Genomic DNA, 14,828 nt, shown 5'->3' with positions numbered 1-14,828 from the left:
CCTCCTCTAATGTAGCTCCCATTTTTATGCTCAATCACATCACCCTGTTTTAATTTCCTGTACTTGTTATGTGGGAGTATTCTTGTTTTCATATTTGGGTGAATATAAACTCAAAGAGAGAGAGGATTTGGTCTAATTCTGCATCCTATTCACCCACCCTGGTCTCATGGACTCTGCCCCATGAGGATGGGCATGGCTAGAGGAGGGCCAGAGTGGCCCACCTAAAGGGCAGAGCCCAGGACAAGGGTTCCCCTTAGGGCCATATACCCTAAGAACTCTGACCTGTGACCTGGGTGGGGGGGTGGGGGGGCAGGCTCCTGATCATGCCCCAGTACCATTCCATTTTTCATGGCTCCACAGATTGTAAAGTGGGAGGATCCTGTTCTTCTCAGAAAACACAGGGCTCTAACCAAGCCAGGACCCTCCCAGGCACAAGTATGATGGGTGGTAGAGCCCTCACGCCCACCTCACCCTCCTCTGTGCCTCCTACACACTGTTTTAGGCCCTCGCTGCCCAAGGTGCTCCCGTCATGGGGAGAAGGGAGTCAGCCAGCAGGAGAGGCAAGGAGAGCATTTTATTTAACTGGAGGCTTTTGGACTAGGCATGACAGAATCCAGAGTGACCAGCTAAGCCCCTCAGCTCCTCATTTGAGTGCAGTGGGCCAGTGCGACAGGCACTGTGTGTACCCCCCCCACCCCTGTCCACAGATCCCCACCATCCATCTCGCCCAGCCCCACACAGGGGTCTGGAGCCCCTGAGCCCCTCCCTCCATGGCTGCCTTTGTTCTGGGTCTCTAGCTGTTCCCTCCCTTCACTGTGAGCCCTGAGGCCTCAGCTCAGCCATCACAGGAGCCTTTCCCGAACCCCCATCATGATGAGGTACCTCCCAAAGCAGACTAGCTTACCCGGGACCCCAGCCACCACTGCAAACCATCCTTTACTTGCCCCTAGAGTGCCATCGCCTCAAGGACAGACAGACAGACAGACAGCAGTGCACCCTCATTTAGCCCCGACATGTCATATCACCAAGCCTCCAAGGAAATGAGTGAATGAATGTGTGAACGAATGAATGGTGAGTGAACAAACAAATAAAATATTCCAGACACACTGGGAGGGGCTTTGTGGGGCTGGGGGTTTTCCTAGCACCTCAAAATTGTGTTACCTAGGTTTAGGCAAAGCCAAGCTCATTTCTAGGAGAAAGAGGTGTGATGCAGCCGTTACCCATTCTGAGCGGTGGGACCGTGGCACAGCCCTGCACCCTAGGAGGACGTCTTGACATTCCCACAACTTCATGCAGGGACCCTCGTGTCCAGGTGATTGGGCTGGTCCATCAGCAACCATTTATTAAGCACAACTCCACACCAGGCTACTTCCTTGGTGTATCTTATGGTGAGTGAATGGACCTGAGGAAAGAGATGGGTTAGGATCCAGCCCAGACTCAGACACCCAAAGTAAGGAGAAGGCAGGAGGGCAGAGAACAGCCTGGGAGGAGGGCAGCACTCCTGACTCAGCCACAGACCCGGGGAAGCCCAGGGCTCCAGATAACACAGACACATGGGCCAGAGAGCAGTCCCTCCCCTCTGCTCTCACTCCCCAGCCTCGCCCACCGGCCAGCCCTGTCCCACGGCAGGCTCTCTGCCCTTGAGCACCAGGTTAAGCCAGCAGAGGCCTCCTTTCAAGGGCTGTCTCCACAGGCTCACACCCAAAAGCTGCCCCCAGGAGTCAAGGCCACTGTCATGCCCACTCTGACTTAACTTCAACAGCCATTTATTCTTCATCCCTGGAATTCTTCCAGCCTTCTCCACACAAGCCAGCCACTCTTCTGACAGCTAGGCCGTGGCCCTGTGTCCTCCCTTCTGGTCACACTGTCATGGTCACCAGAGGGAATTGGGATGGAGCCACCCTCGCTCTTAAGCCCTTTATCCAAACATGGCCAGAGAAGGAAGATAGAAGTGCCCTTTAGGGCTTTCCAAGCTTTCTTGTTTATTTTTTTCTGGTTGGAATGCCCACAATTCTACACATGACGGGGGGCAGGGGGACCTGGTCCAGAAGCCCTCAGTTAAATATGAATTCCTTTAAGGTATGGAGCTTCTCTGGCTAAGGCACCCAGCTGACAGAGGCTCTCTCCCGCAGGGAGGGAGCACACCAGGAACTGAGGAAGTGGAGGCAAAAAGGAGGGGTGAGGTGAGCGAAGCTTGACCAAGTTTGTGATCATCTTCTCCAGGTACTTGCTAAGCAACAGTGTGATCTAAAGATGGACAACGACGCCCTGGCTGCTGTGGCTCAGTGGATTGAGTGTCGGCCTGCGAGCCAAGTGTCGCTGGTTCGATTCCCAGTCAGGGCACATTACAAGGTTACACATCAGGTCCCCAGTTGGGGGCACAAGTGAAAGGCAACCACACAGTGATGTTTCTCTCCCTTTCTTTCTCCTTTCCCCTCTCTCTAAATGTAAAATAAATAAACAAATAAAAATAATACTAAAAATAAATAAATTAAAAAAATAAAAAATAAAAATAAAGATGGACAACGAACATCCCCTGCCCTCAAGGGACAGACTGCAGCAGGAGAGAAGGACAGGCAGACAATTACCTAAAATAAAACAAGTTCAGTTTTGCTCAATGAGAGGACAAATAAGATTCTGGGGGAACATAACTGAAGGACTTGTCAGTTCTGCCTGGGAGGCTGCAGGCAACAGCTTTGAAAAGGGGAGGCTGCAGCTGGACCTCCAAGGTGAAGAAGGAATTCACTGGCCAAGGGGAAATAAGAGTTAATAAAACACACCGGGAACACAGCTCTCACTAACCAGCACTTTCTTTCCTGGAATCCTAACAACAGCACTATGAAACATGTTCCTGTTTTAGTGACAAGACTCAGAGAGGGTGAGTAACTTAGTCACACAGCTGGTCTTTTGGACTCTGCTAACCTAAAAATCAAAGTGAGAGGCAACACGCATTTATTGAGATCAATAAGAATAGCTATTCCGGATGCACTGATTCAGGCAGAAGTTCAAATACTGTTCCCATTAGGACACAAAGGCATAGGTATTTATGAGAAAGGGAAGGGGAACAATTACATCAATTTCTTAAAAAGACATTCCTATTGGTGTAGATAATATAACCCAGGGATGTGAATTCTAAACAAAGTTTTTAATTTTTAGTCCAGTAGTCACCTATCAGTAGTCATAATAGCTGTTTTCTTGTTATCTTTGTAAACAAGACTTTTGGGGGGGGGGGCTGGCTGGGGGGGGGGCGACCACAAGATTGCTTAGGCACAGTCCAAAGGTTATTTTGTCCTTTTTAACATTCCGAAGTTTGAGGCACAGCCATGCACTGTAGCTCCTCTGGCACGGCAGTTCCGGCTCCATTTTAAAGAGGTTCCACTTACTGTGTTTTTTTTTTTACAACTCCAAAGCCCACCTTACTGTATGCCCCCAACCCCCACAACAGGCTAGAAAAACAGTCTGGACAGCAAGCAGACGTGACATGCATAGAACAAACACGAACAAAAGGCCACAGAAAGAGGGGGTAAGTGAATTGTTCCCAGGCCCGAGAGGAAAACTCCTTCCTCAAGAATCAGAAATGAAAAAGGAGAGAAGCATAAAGGGAGCGAGGGGATCCGGAGTTTAGTATGTGACGATGAGAACAGCCTTTTTCTTTCCCAGTGAGATGTTGACTGATGTCCATTCAAACACAATCATACCTTCATCTCAGATGACGCATTTGGTGGACGCTTATGCGCAAACTACACTAAACATCACAGGGATTCTGACGAGTTTGCACCGGCTCTCTTGAAAATGAGTCGTTTTTCCTCTTTCTCTTTCTTACTTTGTCATGACAAGAAATCTAGATAATTAAGTGACAAAGTTGTGAGCTAATGCTACTGTGGCCAACGTACTGCAGTATATAAATGTATCAAACCAACTGGTTGTACACCTCCAACTTATGCAATGTTGTATGTCTGCTATATTGCAATTTAAACATGAAAAGAAACCTAGGACATATCCCTGACCTATAGAGTGCGGCGATGGTTAAATTAACTTAAGAAATGGGTCACAGGAAGAGGAGAACCGGGAGAGGCAGCTTATGATCAATCATGCCATGATCATACCCCTTCTGGTTTTCCCTGCAAAGTTCAATATGAACACAAATGAAAGCATCCAAAAATGTTCAGTGGATGAAGGGGACAAGAATTGGAACCCACGCAACTTCAGAAAATGGTGAGGGGAAACAGACAAGAAACACCCATGTAAATGCTGAGGCTGAAATGAGGCAAGAGAGCCTCATTTATAATCAACACAATATGGCACAAGGTGGTCACTGGGCTCACCTGGGGTTTGCCATCCTAACATCAGAGTGAGAAATGCAAGCTCGCAACGTCCACCAGGACCTGCCTGGGGGCCACTGGCCTAGGATCTGCTTGGTAGCTCAGTCATGGCCCAGCCTCAGCTCGAATTCCCAGAGCTCTTCTCACCAAAGCACCCCTCCCAGATTTATTTCGAGATTAACAGGCTCGCATTATCAAAGTCTCTTTTGGTAATATCATCTATCACTTTTAGCCCAAAGTATTATGGCACATGGGGAAACAAGCCCAAAAGACATGGACCTTCCCTTAAAGTGCTCCCGGGAACCTGCTCCTCCCAGGCCGTCCCACCCCAAGGCTCTGCTCAGGGACACTAGCCAAGCACACACACACACCTGCAGCAGGCAGACTCTAGAAAACGGTAAAATGATGCTTTAATAAAATTACACTAAGTAGCATAATAATAGTACTGGGAGTAGGGCTGGACAACCCTGAGCTTTTTCTTATCTCTGGAAATGCTCCTGCCACAGAATGCCCCCTGCTTAGGAAGGCCCCCACCCCAGCTTGGTCTCCACTCTCAGGGCACCTTGCCCTCACACAGCAGTGATGACAGACACACCTGCGCACCTGTCTCTGTGGTGGTTTCATTCCTGCCCCCCACCACACCGGGCTGTCAGCTCTCTACTCAGGGATTGGTCTGCATTTTCATACCACGTTCTTCCTGGGGCCTAAATACAGAGGGAGGCGAACAAATGTTTATTTGTGGAAGGAAGGGAGCTGGACCTTGAAACCTCAGGAGCATCTGGATGGAGCCTGTTTGATGGGCCAGAGTCAAGCCCAACCAATCTGCTCTGACTATCCTTGTGACTTTGCACACATCACTTGGCCTCTCTCACAGTGCTGCACCTGCCTCCCTTCCCCTACCTGCCCAGACAGCAGTCCCAAGACCACAGAGGGGATGTACCCCAATTCTAACTCAAATATCAAACATGAGGTACTGAGGAGAAAGAAAAGTGTATTAACCCCACATCCCTTAACTAGTAATAACAAAAGCAACAATGATATTTAAGACCAAAAGTAAGAAATTCCTCTAAAAGAATGAAAATCATGTTCTACTTAACAAAGTTCCTGCTACATTATGAGGGCAAAGGGAATGCTTGTGACAAATGCATGTCTGCTCTGGTTGAACATTCTATTCTTAGGTCCTGACCCCACGGAGCGGTTGAGAACTCTCTAAAAGGCCTATAAACCCCCACGCTGAACACCAGACCCTGAGGCTTCTGAAACAATGTTCAGATAATTGCTTAAGTCATAAAGCAAAGGGCAGTTATAAAAATTAATGATCACTGGAAATTTTTTAAGTTGAGGTCAGCAATTCAAAAGTTAGCTTGTTCAGCATTTCTTAAAGGTGCATTACCTTATTTAGAAAGAATAAACACCACAACTTAATTTTGAAATTTTGAAAGCCAGCCCCCTATTTCCTTTCTTCCAAGCTTTTTCAGTAAAGAAAATCCTAATAGTTCATTTTCAAACCCAAGTATAATTACAAAAACAGTGTGTCTGTGCATGTCCATGTGCACGTATGCATGTACACACATGTGCACATTTTTGTTCCACTCTGACAGCTGACTATAGTGCACCCAATGTGTGGGATTGTAGATAACATCCAATATGGCTAAAATATGTAGAAAAAAATGGAAACACACAGCTCTTTATGTTTATGCCTCAACTCTGAAGACAATATTAGTTTGTTGAAATCAAATTTTATGTCTTGAAAAGGGCTGTGTCCTAGTTTGGCTCCCCCAATGCAGAAAGCAAGAGTGGCAGGAGTCAGAATTGTGAGAAAAAATATCAGCCTTGCTTCCGGTGGCCTGCATTCCAGGGCCAGCCAGCTTCCCTGTCTGAAGAACAGGACAGCCAGCCACTCTGGACATGAGCTGGGAGCTGAAGTCTACCCTGTCAGGGTCATTTACGGACCAGACTCTGAAGACTCTTCTTCTCAGAAGATGCTCCCAATATATTGAAGTGGCCATCTGGTCATTCTGAAGCTCCCTGCTGGTGAGAAAGGCAAAAGAACCTTAGATTCAACTTCTGGGGGCATTGAGGAGGGAGAGAAAGGAGGACTCTGTGCCCGCTCCTAAAAAGGAAGTAGGAAGAGCGGGGTTCAGCATATTTTTCATCATTATAGATCCAGTGGCCATCTCCTTTACACAGCATTTAAAAGCAGTTCTTTGTCTTAAAATTTAAAATGGGCAGATGCACCCATTTACTTAGCAATATTCCCCTTGCAAAACAAGCTATGTAAAAAGTTATTTACAATAGAGACCCCAAGTTAAGAACCTCTATCACTTAAAAAGATGAAAATAAGAATATAAAATTAACATTCAGGAATCAGTTGCATTTTTATATACCAGTAATGAACTAGAACTACCAGAAAGAGAAATTAAGAAAACGATTCCATTCACAATTGCATCAAAAAGAATAAAATACCTAGGAATAAATGTAACCAAGGAGGTAAAAGACCTATACTTGGAAAACTGTAAGACACTGAAAAAACTGAAGAAGATATACATAAATAGAAGCATATACTATACTCACGAATAAGAAGAATTATCACCATTAAAATGTCCATACTGGACTTCCAACCAAGATGGAGGCATAAATACACATGCTCTGTCTCCTCACAACTAAGAAGGAATTTACAACCACTTCAAAACTAAAAAAAAAAAAACACAACAAAACAGAAAATAGACAAGGAAGTTTAGCAAAGAAATAAAGAAGAAAAAAATCAGCCAGAGAGGTAGGAGGGGCAGAGCCGGGACGGAGAGAAAGAGGAGCGAGGAGTGAAGCAGTGGCTGCAGGGGCGGTGTTTGGCAGGGAGCATAGCTAGCGGCGGCGCGGCTAATGGGAGCGCAGTGGGGGGGAATGCGGTGGACTGGCACTACTAGCAGTAGCCATGGCAAAAGGCAGTCATACAGTTTAAACCTGAGAAGTGATCCCAGTCCCAAACTAAATGGATCCCAGTCCCAGACCAGACTGTGTAGATTGCGGTTCCGGCACTGGGGAAAATAGAGCCACATTGCTTCTGACTGTGAAAGTTGGTGGGGGTTGGGGTGGAGGAAGAAGCTACTAGTCTCTAAAAGGAGGCAGCCTGCTTAGTACGGGAAGGGGGAGAAGTGCCTGGGAAAGCGGCAGCAACCAGCACTGTTCCTTCTCAGACCTCTCCCCCACATACAGCACCAAAACATGGCAAAACGGGGCCAGCACTAATGAATACCTAAGACTCCACCCATATAACGTAACAGGTGCGACAGCCCTACCCAAATCACACAGGCAAACACAGAAAACTGTCAAGATGAGGAGACAGAGAAGCACGGCCCAGAAGGGGGCAGATCAAGGTCCCAGAGACACAACTAAGCAACGAGCAGATAGTATAACTAAAGGATGAGGAGATAGACAACTTAACAGATGCACAGTTTAAGGTATTGGTGATAAAGATGCTCACAGGCTTGACAGAAAAAGTTAAACAGGATGGGGAAAGAATGAAGGCTATCCTGGCTGAAATGAAGGAAAATTCACATGAAACAAGTGGTGAAGGAAAGGAAACCAGGGTTCAAATCAACAAATTGAAACACAAGGAAGAAATAAATAGTCAACAAGTACAGAAAGAGAAAAAAAGAATTGAAAAAAAATGAGAATAGGCTTAGGAACCTCTGGGACGACTTTAAATGTGCCAACATCCGAATCATAGGGTTGCCAGAAGGTGAAGAGGGAGAGCGAGAAATTGAAAAGTTATGTGAAAAAAATAATGAAGGAAAACTACCCTAATCGGGGAAGAAAATGAACATGCGGGTCCAGAAAGCACAGAGAGTCCCAAACAAACTATTCCCAGGGAAGACCACACTGAGATACATCATAATTAAAATGCCAAAGGTTAAAGATAAAGAGAGAATCTTAAAAGCAGCAAGAGAAAAGAAGAGAGTTACATACAAAGGGGTGCCTATAAGACTATCAGCTGATTTCTCAAAAGAAACTTTGCAGGCAAAAAGGGACTGGCAGGGATGAGAGGCAAGGACCTACAACCAAGACTACTCTATCCAGCAAAGCTATCATTTAGAATGGAAGGGCAGATAAAGTGCTTCTCAAACAAGGTAATACTAAAGGAGTTTATCATCACCAGTATCACAACTGTAAACAACAGAAGCTATGGAATAGAAACAAAGGCAAACTAAGCAGACAACCTGAACAGGAACAGAATCATAGGTATGAGGAGTATGTGGGAGGAAAGTCAGTTGGGAAGGGGAAGTAGGGAGAGGGAGGGAAATGGCACAGGAATTAAGAAGCATAGTAGGAGGGTGCAGAATGGACAGGGGGGGTGTTGAGAAGAGCTTTATGCATGACCCACAGACACGGACTAAGTGGGAAGGGGGGACTTCTGGAGGGACGGGGTTGCTGGGTGGAGGGGAACAAAGGGAAAAGAAATTGGGATAATTGTAATAGCATAATCAATAAAACATACAAAATAAAAATAAAGTAAATAAAATGTCCATACTACCCAAAGCAATCAATCTATAGATTCAAAAAAATCCCTATCAAAATCCTAATGGTATTTTTCACAGAACTAGAACAAATGATCCAAAATTTATAAGGAACCACAAAAGATCCCATATAGCCAAAACAACCTTGAGAAAAAAGAACAAAGTTGAAGGTATCACACTACCTGATATCAAACTATACTACAAGGCCATAGTAATCAAAACAGCATAGTACTGGCATAAAAACAGACACATAGATCAATGGAACAGCATAGAGAGTGCAGAGATAAGTCTATGCCTATAGTTAATTAACCTATGACAAGGGAGACAAGAACATACAATGGTGTATAGACAGTCTCTTCAATTAATGGTGTTGGGAAAACTGGACAGATATATGCAGAAGAATGAAACTGGATCACTTTGTTACACCATTTATAAGAACAAACTCAAAATGGATTACAGATTTAAATGTAAGACCCAAAACCATAAAACTCCTAGAAGAAAACACAGGCATTAAACTCTCTGACATCACTCTTAGTATATAATATTTTTTTGGATATGTGTTCTCAGGCAAGGGAAACAAGAGAAAAAATAAACAAATGGGACTATATCATACTAAAGAGCTTTTGTATAGTGAAGGAAACCATCAACAAAACAAAAACAAAACCTACTGAATGGGAGAAAATGTTCACCAATGATATATCCAATAGGGGTAAATATCCAAAATATATAAGGAACTCATACAACTTAACACCAAAAAATCCAATTAAAAAATGGACAGAGAACCTGAATGTAAACTTCTCCCAAGAGGACAGATAGATAGCCAATAGACATAGAACATCACTAATCATCTGAGAAATGCAGATTAAAACCATAATGTGATATCACCTCACACCTGTCAAAGTGCTATTATCATAAATAAACAAACAAGTGTTGGCAAGGACGGGAAATAAAAGGAACCTTCATGCACTGTTGATGTGATTGTAAACTGTTATAGTCACTATAGAAAACAGTATGGAGGTTCCTCAAAAAATTTAAAATAGAACTGTCATTTGACCCAATGATTCCACTTCTGGGTGTTTCTCCAAGAAAACCCAAAACACCAATTTGAAAAGACATAAGCACCCTTATGTTTATTGCAGCATTATCTACAATAGCCAAGATATGGAAGCAACCTAAGTGTCTATCAATAGACGAATGGATAAAGAAAATATGGTGTATATATACACACAATGAAATATTTCTCAGCCATTAAAAAAGAATAAAATCTTGCCTTTTGTGACAATATGGATGGACCTAGCGGGTATTATGCTAAGTGAATAAGTCAGACAAAGACAAATGCCATATAATTTCACTTAAATAAAATAAAACTAACAACAACAACAACAAAAAAAAAAAAAAAAACAGAAACAAACTCATAGATACTGAGAACAAATTGATGGTTACCAGATGGGAAGAGGTTTGAGGGTATGGGTAAAAAAGGTGAAGGGTACAAATAGTCAGTAACAAAAATAGTCATGCAGATGTAAAGTACAGCACAGGGAATATAGGCAATAATACTGTGATGACTATGTATGGTGTCAGGTGGGTACTAGACCTATTGGGGTGATCATTTTGTAAGTTACATAAATGTCTGATTTATATGTTGTACAGCTGAAACTAATAATATTGTATGTTAACTGTAACTGAAATTTTTTTTAATTTTTAAAAATTGAAGAAAAAAGAAATCTCTCCCTGTGAATGCTGAGAGCCACTGAAAGCTATGGTCCAGGGTGGGCCTGGTGAGAGGATGGAGCTGTGAGAAAGGCAGGGCTGGAGGCAGGCTGGACTTCCCAGGGCCTCACAGACACACACTGTAGTCTGGGGCCCCAAAGCAGGCTGGTTCCATCTTCAGCCTCACCTGGCCCTCCCCCGCCCCTTCCATCCCTTCACCCTACTCATGCACTGCTGGCAGTTTCTGCCTGTCAAACACCTACTGGATTGTGAGGTTCTGTGAAGATGGGGAGCAAATCCTTTCCATCTTTGCACACCCTTACCCCCCATACACAGAAAGTGCTCCATAAATGCATGCTTGACTCATTTCTAAGTATCAACCCGCCTCCCCCTGCAGCTGTGCTGGGGCTGGATTCATCCAAGGGAACAGGAAAGAAGGGCAGAGCCAGCCAGCCCTGCGGCCTTTACCTCACAAGGTTGGCACAGGGCCCAGGCCACCGGCAGCTCTGGTACACGCGCTGGACCACTGTCTCCGAGCCGTTCTGCACCTGGCAGGACACTGTCCGTGTTACCGTGTGATGGCACCAGTGCCTGTGGGGAGAACAACAGTCATGTCAGCACTGACTGTTCCTGAGGTGCCAACTGCTGGTCAAGAGTCCCCTTCACAAGCCTGGGGGTTCATTCTCTTGGGGAAAGGGCCCACTGAGACCCTTTGTTCAGGCCTAAGGGGAAGGAAGAATGCCACCCCTTTTGGCTACCAAATCCTGGCATCATCACAGTTGTAAACACCCCATGTGGAATCACTGAAAAAGGCTGTACCCCTCCCTGCTGGGAAATCCCACTCCAATGGGACAGAGAGACAAGGAGATGATTACAACCCACAGGAACATGGGGCCATAGGTCCAACCACATCACGAGCAAGGGAGCTAGCTTTGAGAACAAAGCAGGACACCTGGCCCAGGTCCCAAGAAAGCCAACCATTGAGGACTGAAAAATAAGGGTCAGCTGACCAAAAGTGTGGGGGCAATGAGAGAGGGTGGCATTAGTAGATGAGGGAGCAGTGGGAGCAGAAGCAAGGTGAGACAGACCATGGTGTGCAGCTATCTCACAAGGACCTAAGTACAATTAGACATGGCCCAAAGGCTGTAGGAAGGGGAGGAGCCAAAATAAAGAGGCACAGTACCTGTCAGGCTAGATATGGGTCTTACCATGAAGTCAGCGGGAAGTCACTGAAGGCCTCTGAGCAGGGAAATAACTCACGTGGGCCTCAGGTTATTGTCAGAGGACCACAGTGGAAGGAGCCAGACAGGCAGGACCCAGATCCTCACCCCTGCTGGTATCAAGAATCAGGTATGGGGCTCCCCTGTTTTGAGACAGGTGTGGTCAGAGTGCCTAAAAAGCTGATGACCTCCAGGAGAAGCTCGGACAATGAATTCTTGCACGTTCTCTACCCTTCACTTGTGCCACCAACACTCCAAAATGCGAAGCAGCAGTAAACAGAGAAACAGAGACAAGCTAATGGAAAACCCCAAATACCAGGAATTTCAAATTATTTGAGGAAAAAGGCTAATACCATGAAAAAAGGCACCAACAAGACAGAATAAATCACACCTCAGGAGGAAAAAAAATTAATAAAGCAAAGAGATGGAAAATTTTTTAAAGCAAAATTAATGTCCTCAAAGAGATAAGAGAATTTTTCACTCAAAAAATATTATGAAATAAAAAAAAATTAGACATCTTGGAAAGGAAATGTATGGCTATGAAAATGAAAAGCTTAACAGGTGGTCTAAAAAACAGAATGGACATAGCTGAAGAGTGAGCTGATGCGCTGGCAAACTGAGCCACGAACTTTGCAAGGATGAACTGAAAAGGAAGAACGGAGATGGAAAATATGAGGGGAAAGGTGAGGGACCTAGAAGGCAGAACAAATTCTAATATATATCTATTAGCAGCTCTGCAGAGGAGATCAGAGAGTACAAAGAGAAGTATAGCGCTGAAGAAATAATGAAGAAAATTTCTGAGAACTAAAGAAAGACATGTGTTCTTAATTTGAAAGGGCCCACTGAGTGCTAAGCAAGATGAACAAAAACAGACAGATTGCGGTGAAATTTTGGAACACTCAGGATGAGGAGAAACTACTAAATGCTATAGAAAGAAAAGAAAAAGATTACCTACAATTGATTGAAATTAGATTTCTTATCAGCAACATCAGAATCAAGAATATAGTGACACAATTACTTCAGAGCTCCTAGAGGAAATATTTAGAACCCAGAATCCTGCACCCAGGCAAACTCTTCTTCAAAGGCAAAGGTGAGAAAAAGATATGTCAGATGCTCAAGGAGTCAGAAAGTTACCAGTCACCTTTTCTGAAAGAATTACTAAAGGATGTATTGTAGTAAAATAAAATAAAGGACATAAGAGAAATATATTAAATGTGAGAAGCAGTTATGAATAAAGAAACAATAAGACAATCACAGCCCAGATCTAAAATCCAAGATGGTTGCAATATGGAGGGTGGCAAAGAGGGGAAGCTACATGGGTGACAGAAGGAACCAAAAGTTGATGAGATTTTTGTCTTCTTCAAGGAAAGAATATAGAAGCTGTTAAACTTTTAAGAGTAGTAGGAAAATACACAATTAAATATATCTTGAATTTGAAGATAAATACTAGCAAGGCAAGAAACAGGACACAAAACTGACCAACTACAAAAGAAAAAAGTAAAACAGAAAATTCTATTAATCCAACAAAACGCTGGAAAAGCAAGAAAGTAGCCACAAAAAATAAAGCAATTAGAAGGCAGTCAAGGTAGAAAGGAGAAGAAAGGAATTAAGAGAGATGTAACCAGAAATTAATGAAACGGTTTACTTTAAAAAGTGAATCGACAAAACCAAACACAAGTTTTAAAAATATCAAATAGACAAAGCATAGATAGTTCTTAATGAGAAACAAACAGAAGACACAGAAACTAATAATAAGAAAAAAATTCCAAAACGAGATTAGAAATTATAAGTAAATATGATGTATGATCTCCCATCATACATCTCAACAACTTTCTAGGAAAATATACATTACCAATATTGAAAACATTGGTAATATTTTTCATAGAAGAAAATGAAAAAATAGTCAAAAGTCGATGCCTGTTCCCAAAGGCACCAGGAGACTTTGTTCAAAACCTGGCTTCACCACCAACCTTCTGTGTGACTTGAGCAAAGTGATGTTCTCTGAACCTCAGTGAAATGAAAAATTGTACCTTTCAAGGTATTGTGAGTTCTTAACCAGCACATTCAGCTTAGTGGGATGTAAACCGGGCATCACTGTGTACTGCACAGTGTCATCATCGATTCACTGGCTACTGCAACCCCACCGTGTTTACCAGAGCCTAAGGCTTGTCCTTCCTACTCTGCAGCTGGGAAAAGAAGTACTGGAAGGTTAAACCTCATTGCCCATAGCTGAAACCAGAGGCGGAGCTGGGAAGGGGATCCAGCCTCTCTGCCCAGGGGACCAGAAGGGTCCCACCTGCAAACCTGGACTCCTGCCTCTGCCAGTTACTCAGGGAAACTGGGTCTGGAACTTGTGTGAGGCGTCAGAGGCCTGAACCCTCCCTTCGTGTCTACCAGGGAGCATCAGCGCCATCTCAGTGTGAGTCTCTTCGGATGAACTACTGTCCAAATCCAAGGACAGCACTGCACCCCGGGACCCGCCCCTGGCGGTCTGGAACAGACAGACTGTGCAGCCATCTCTGAATCACACTGGGTCAGGGCTTTCTATAGGGAAATGAGCTGTGAATTCTAAAACATTTTCAAATGCCTCGATTCATCATCTCCAGACATTTGATCTTTTAATGGGCTGTAAATGGCTTCCCAAATCAAAACCTGGCCAAAAACAACGGAGAAGGCAGGCAGAGCAGAGGAAAGAAGGCTCCGGGGCTTTTCAGATGGAATTCAAAACCCTGTTCACCTGCAGCCACCAAGGCTCTGGGGTTTCTGGCTACCTCTTAGGACTCCCATGTCCTGAGCAGTATGTGTATGTCTTCTGTTTGGTGGGTGACATCATGCCACCGCCCATCCTCGCTCTACACCCCATCAAGGGTGGGTGAACAGGGCTGTGTGGGCTAGGGATCCAGCTTGGCAGGAGATGGCCATCCCTTTTTTGACCTTCCTGAAAGAGTGGTCCAGAGCCACAGAATTTGGGAGTGGCAAAGCGAGTCCCTGACTGCCTAGGAAGTGAAAGTGTCCTCCTCAGCAGCCTCAGGATGGGACGGGACTGGCATCAACTTCGGGCA

The 14,828-nt window shown here is 44.5% G+C and overlaps 1 protein-coding gene across 1 annotated transcript in view; it reads right to left on the bottom strand.

Moving 5' to 3' along the window:
* COL26A1 (collagen type XXVI alpha 1 chain) overlaps nucleotides 1-14,828 on the bottom strand; it is a 186,188-nt gene that overhangs the window by 124,316 nt on the left and 47,044 nt on the right. Inside the window, exon 2 of the mRNA XM_090279102.1 lies at nucleotides 11,015-11,137. Coding sequence (XP_090135228.1) covers nucleotides 11,015-11,137 — 123 coding nt within the window. The remainder of the gene's footprint in view (nucleotides 1-11,014; nucleotides 11,138-14,828) is intronic.

The sequence above is a fragment of the Furipterus horrens genome, unplaced genomic scaffold (genome assembly GCF_987537825.1).
Source record: "Furipterus horrens unplaced genomic scaffold, mFurHor1.1.pri manual_scaffold_5, whole genome shotgun sequence".
Taxonomy (NCBI): domain Eukaryota; kingdom Metazoa; phylum Chordata; class Mammalia; order Chiroptera; family Furipteridae; genus Furipterus; species Furipterus horrens.
Note: the sequence above shows the minus strand (reverse complement) of the source record. Positions and strands in the feature narration are given on the sequence as shown.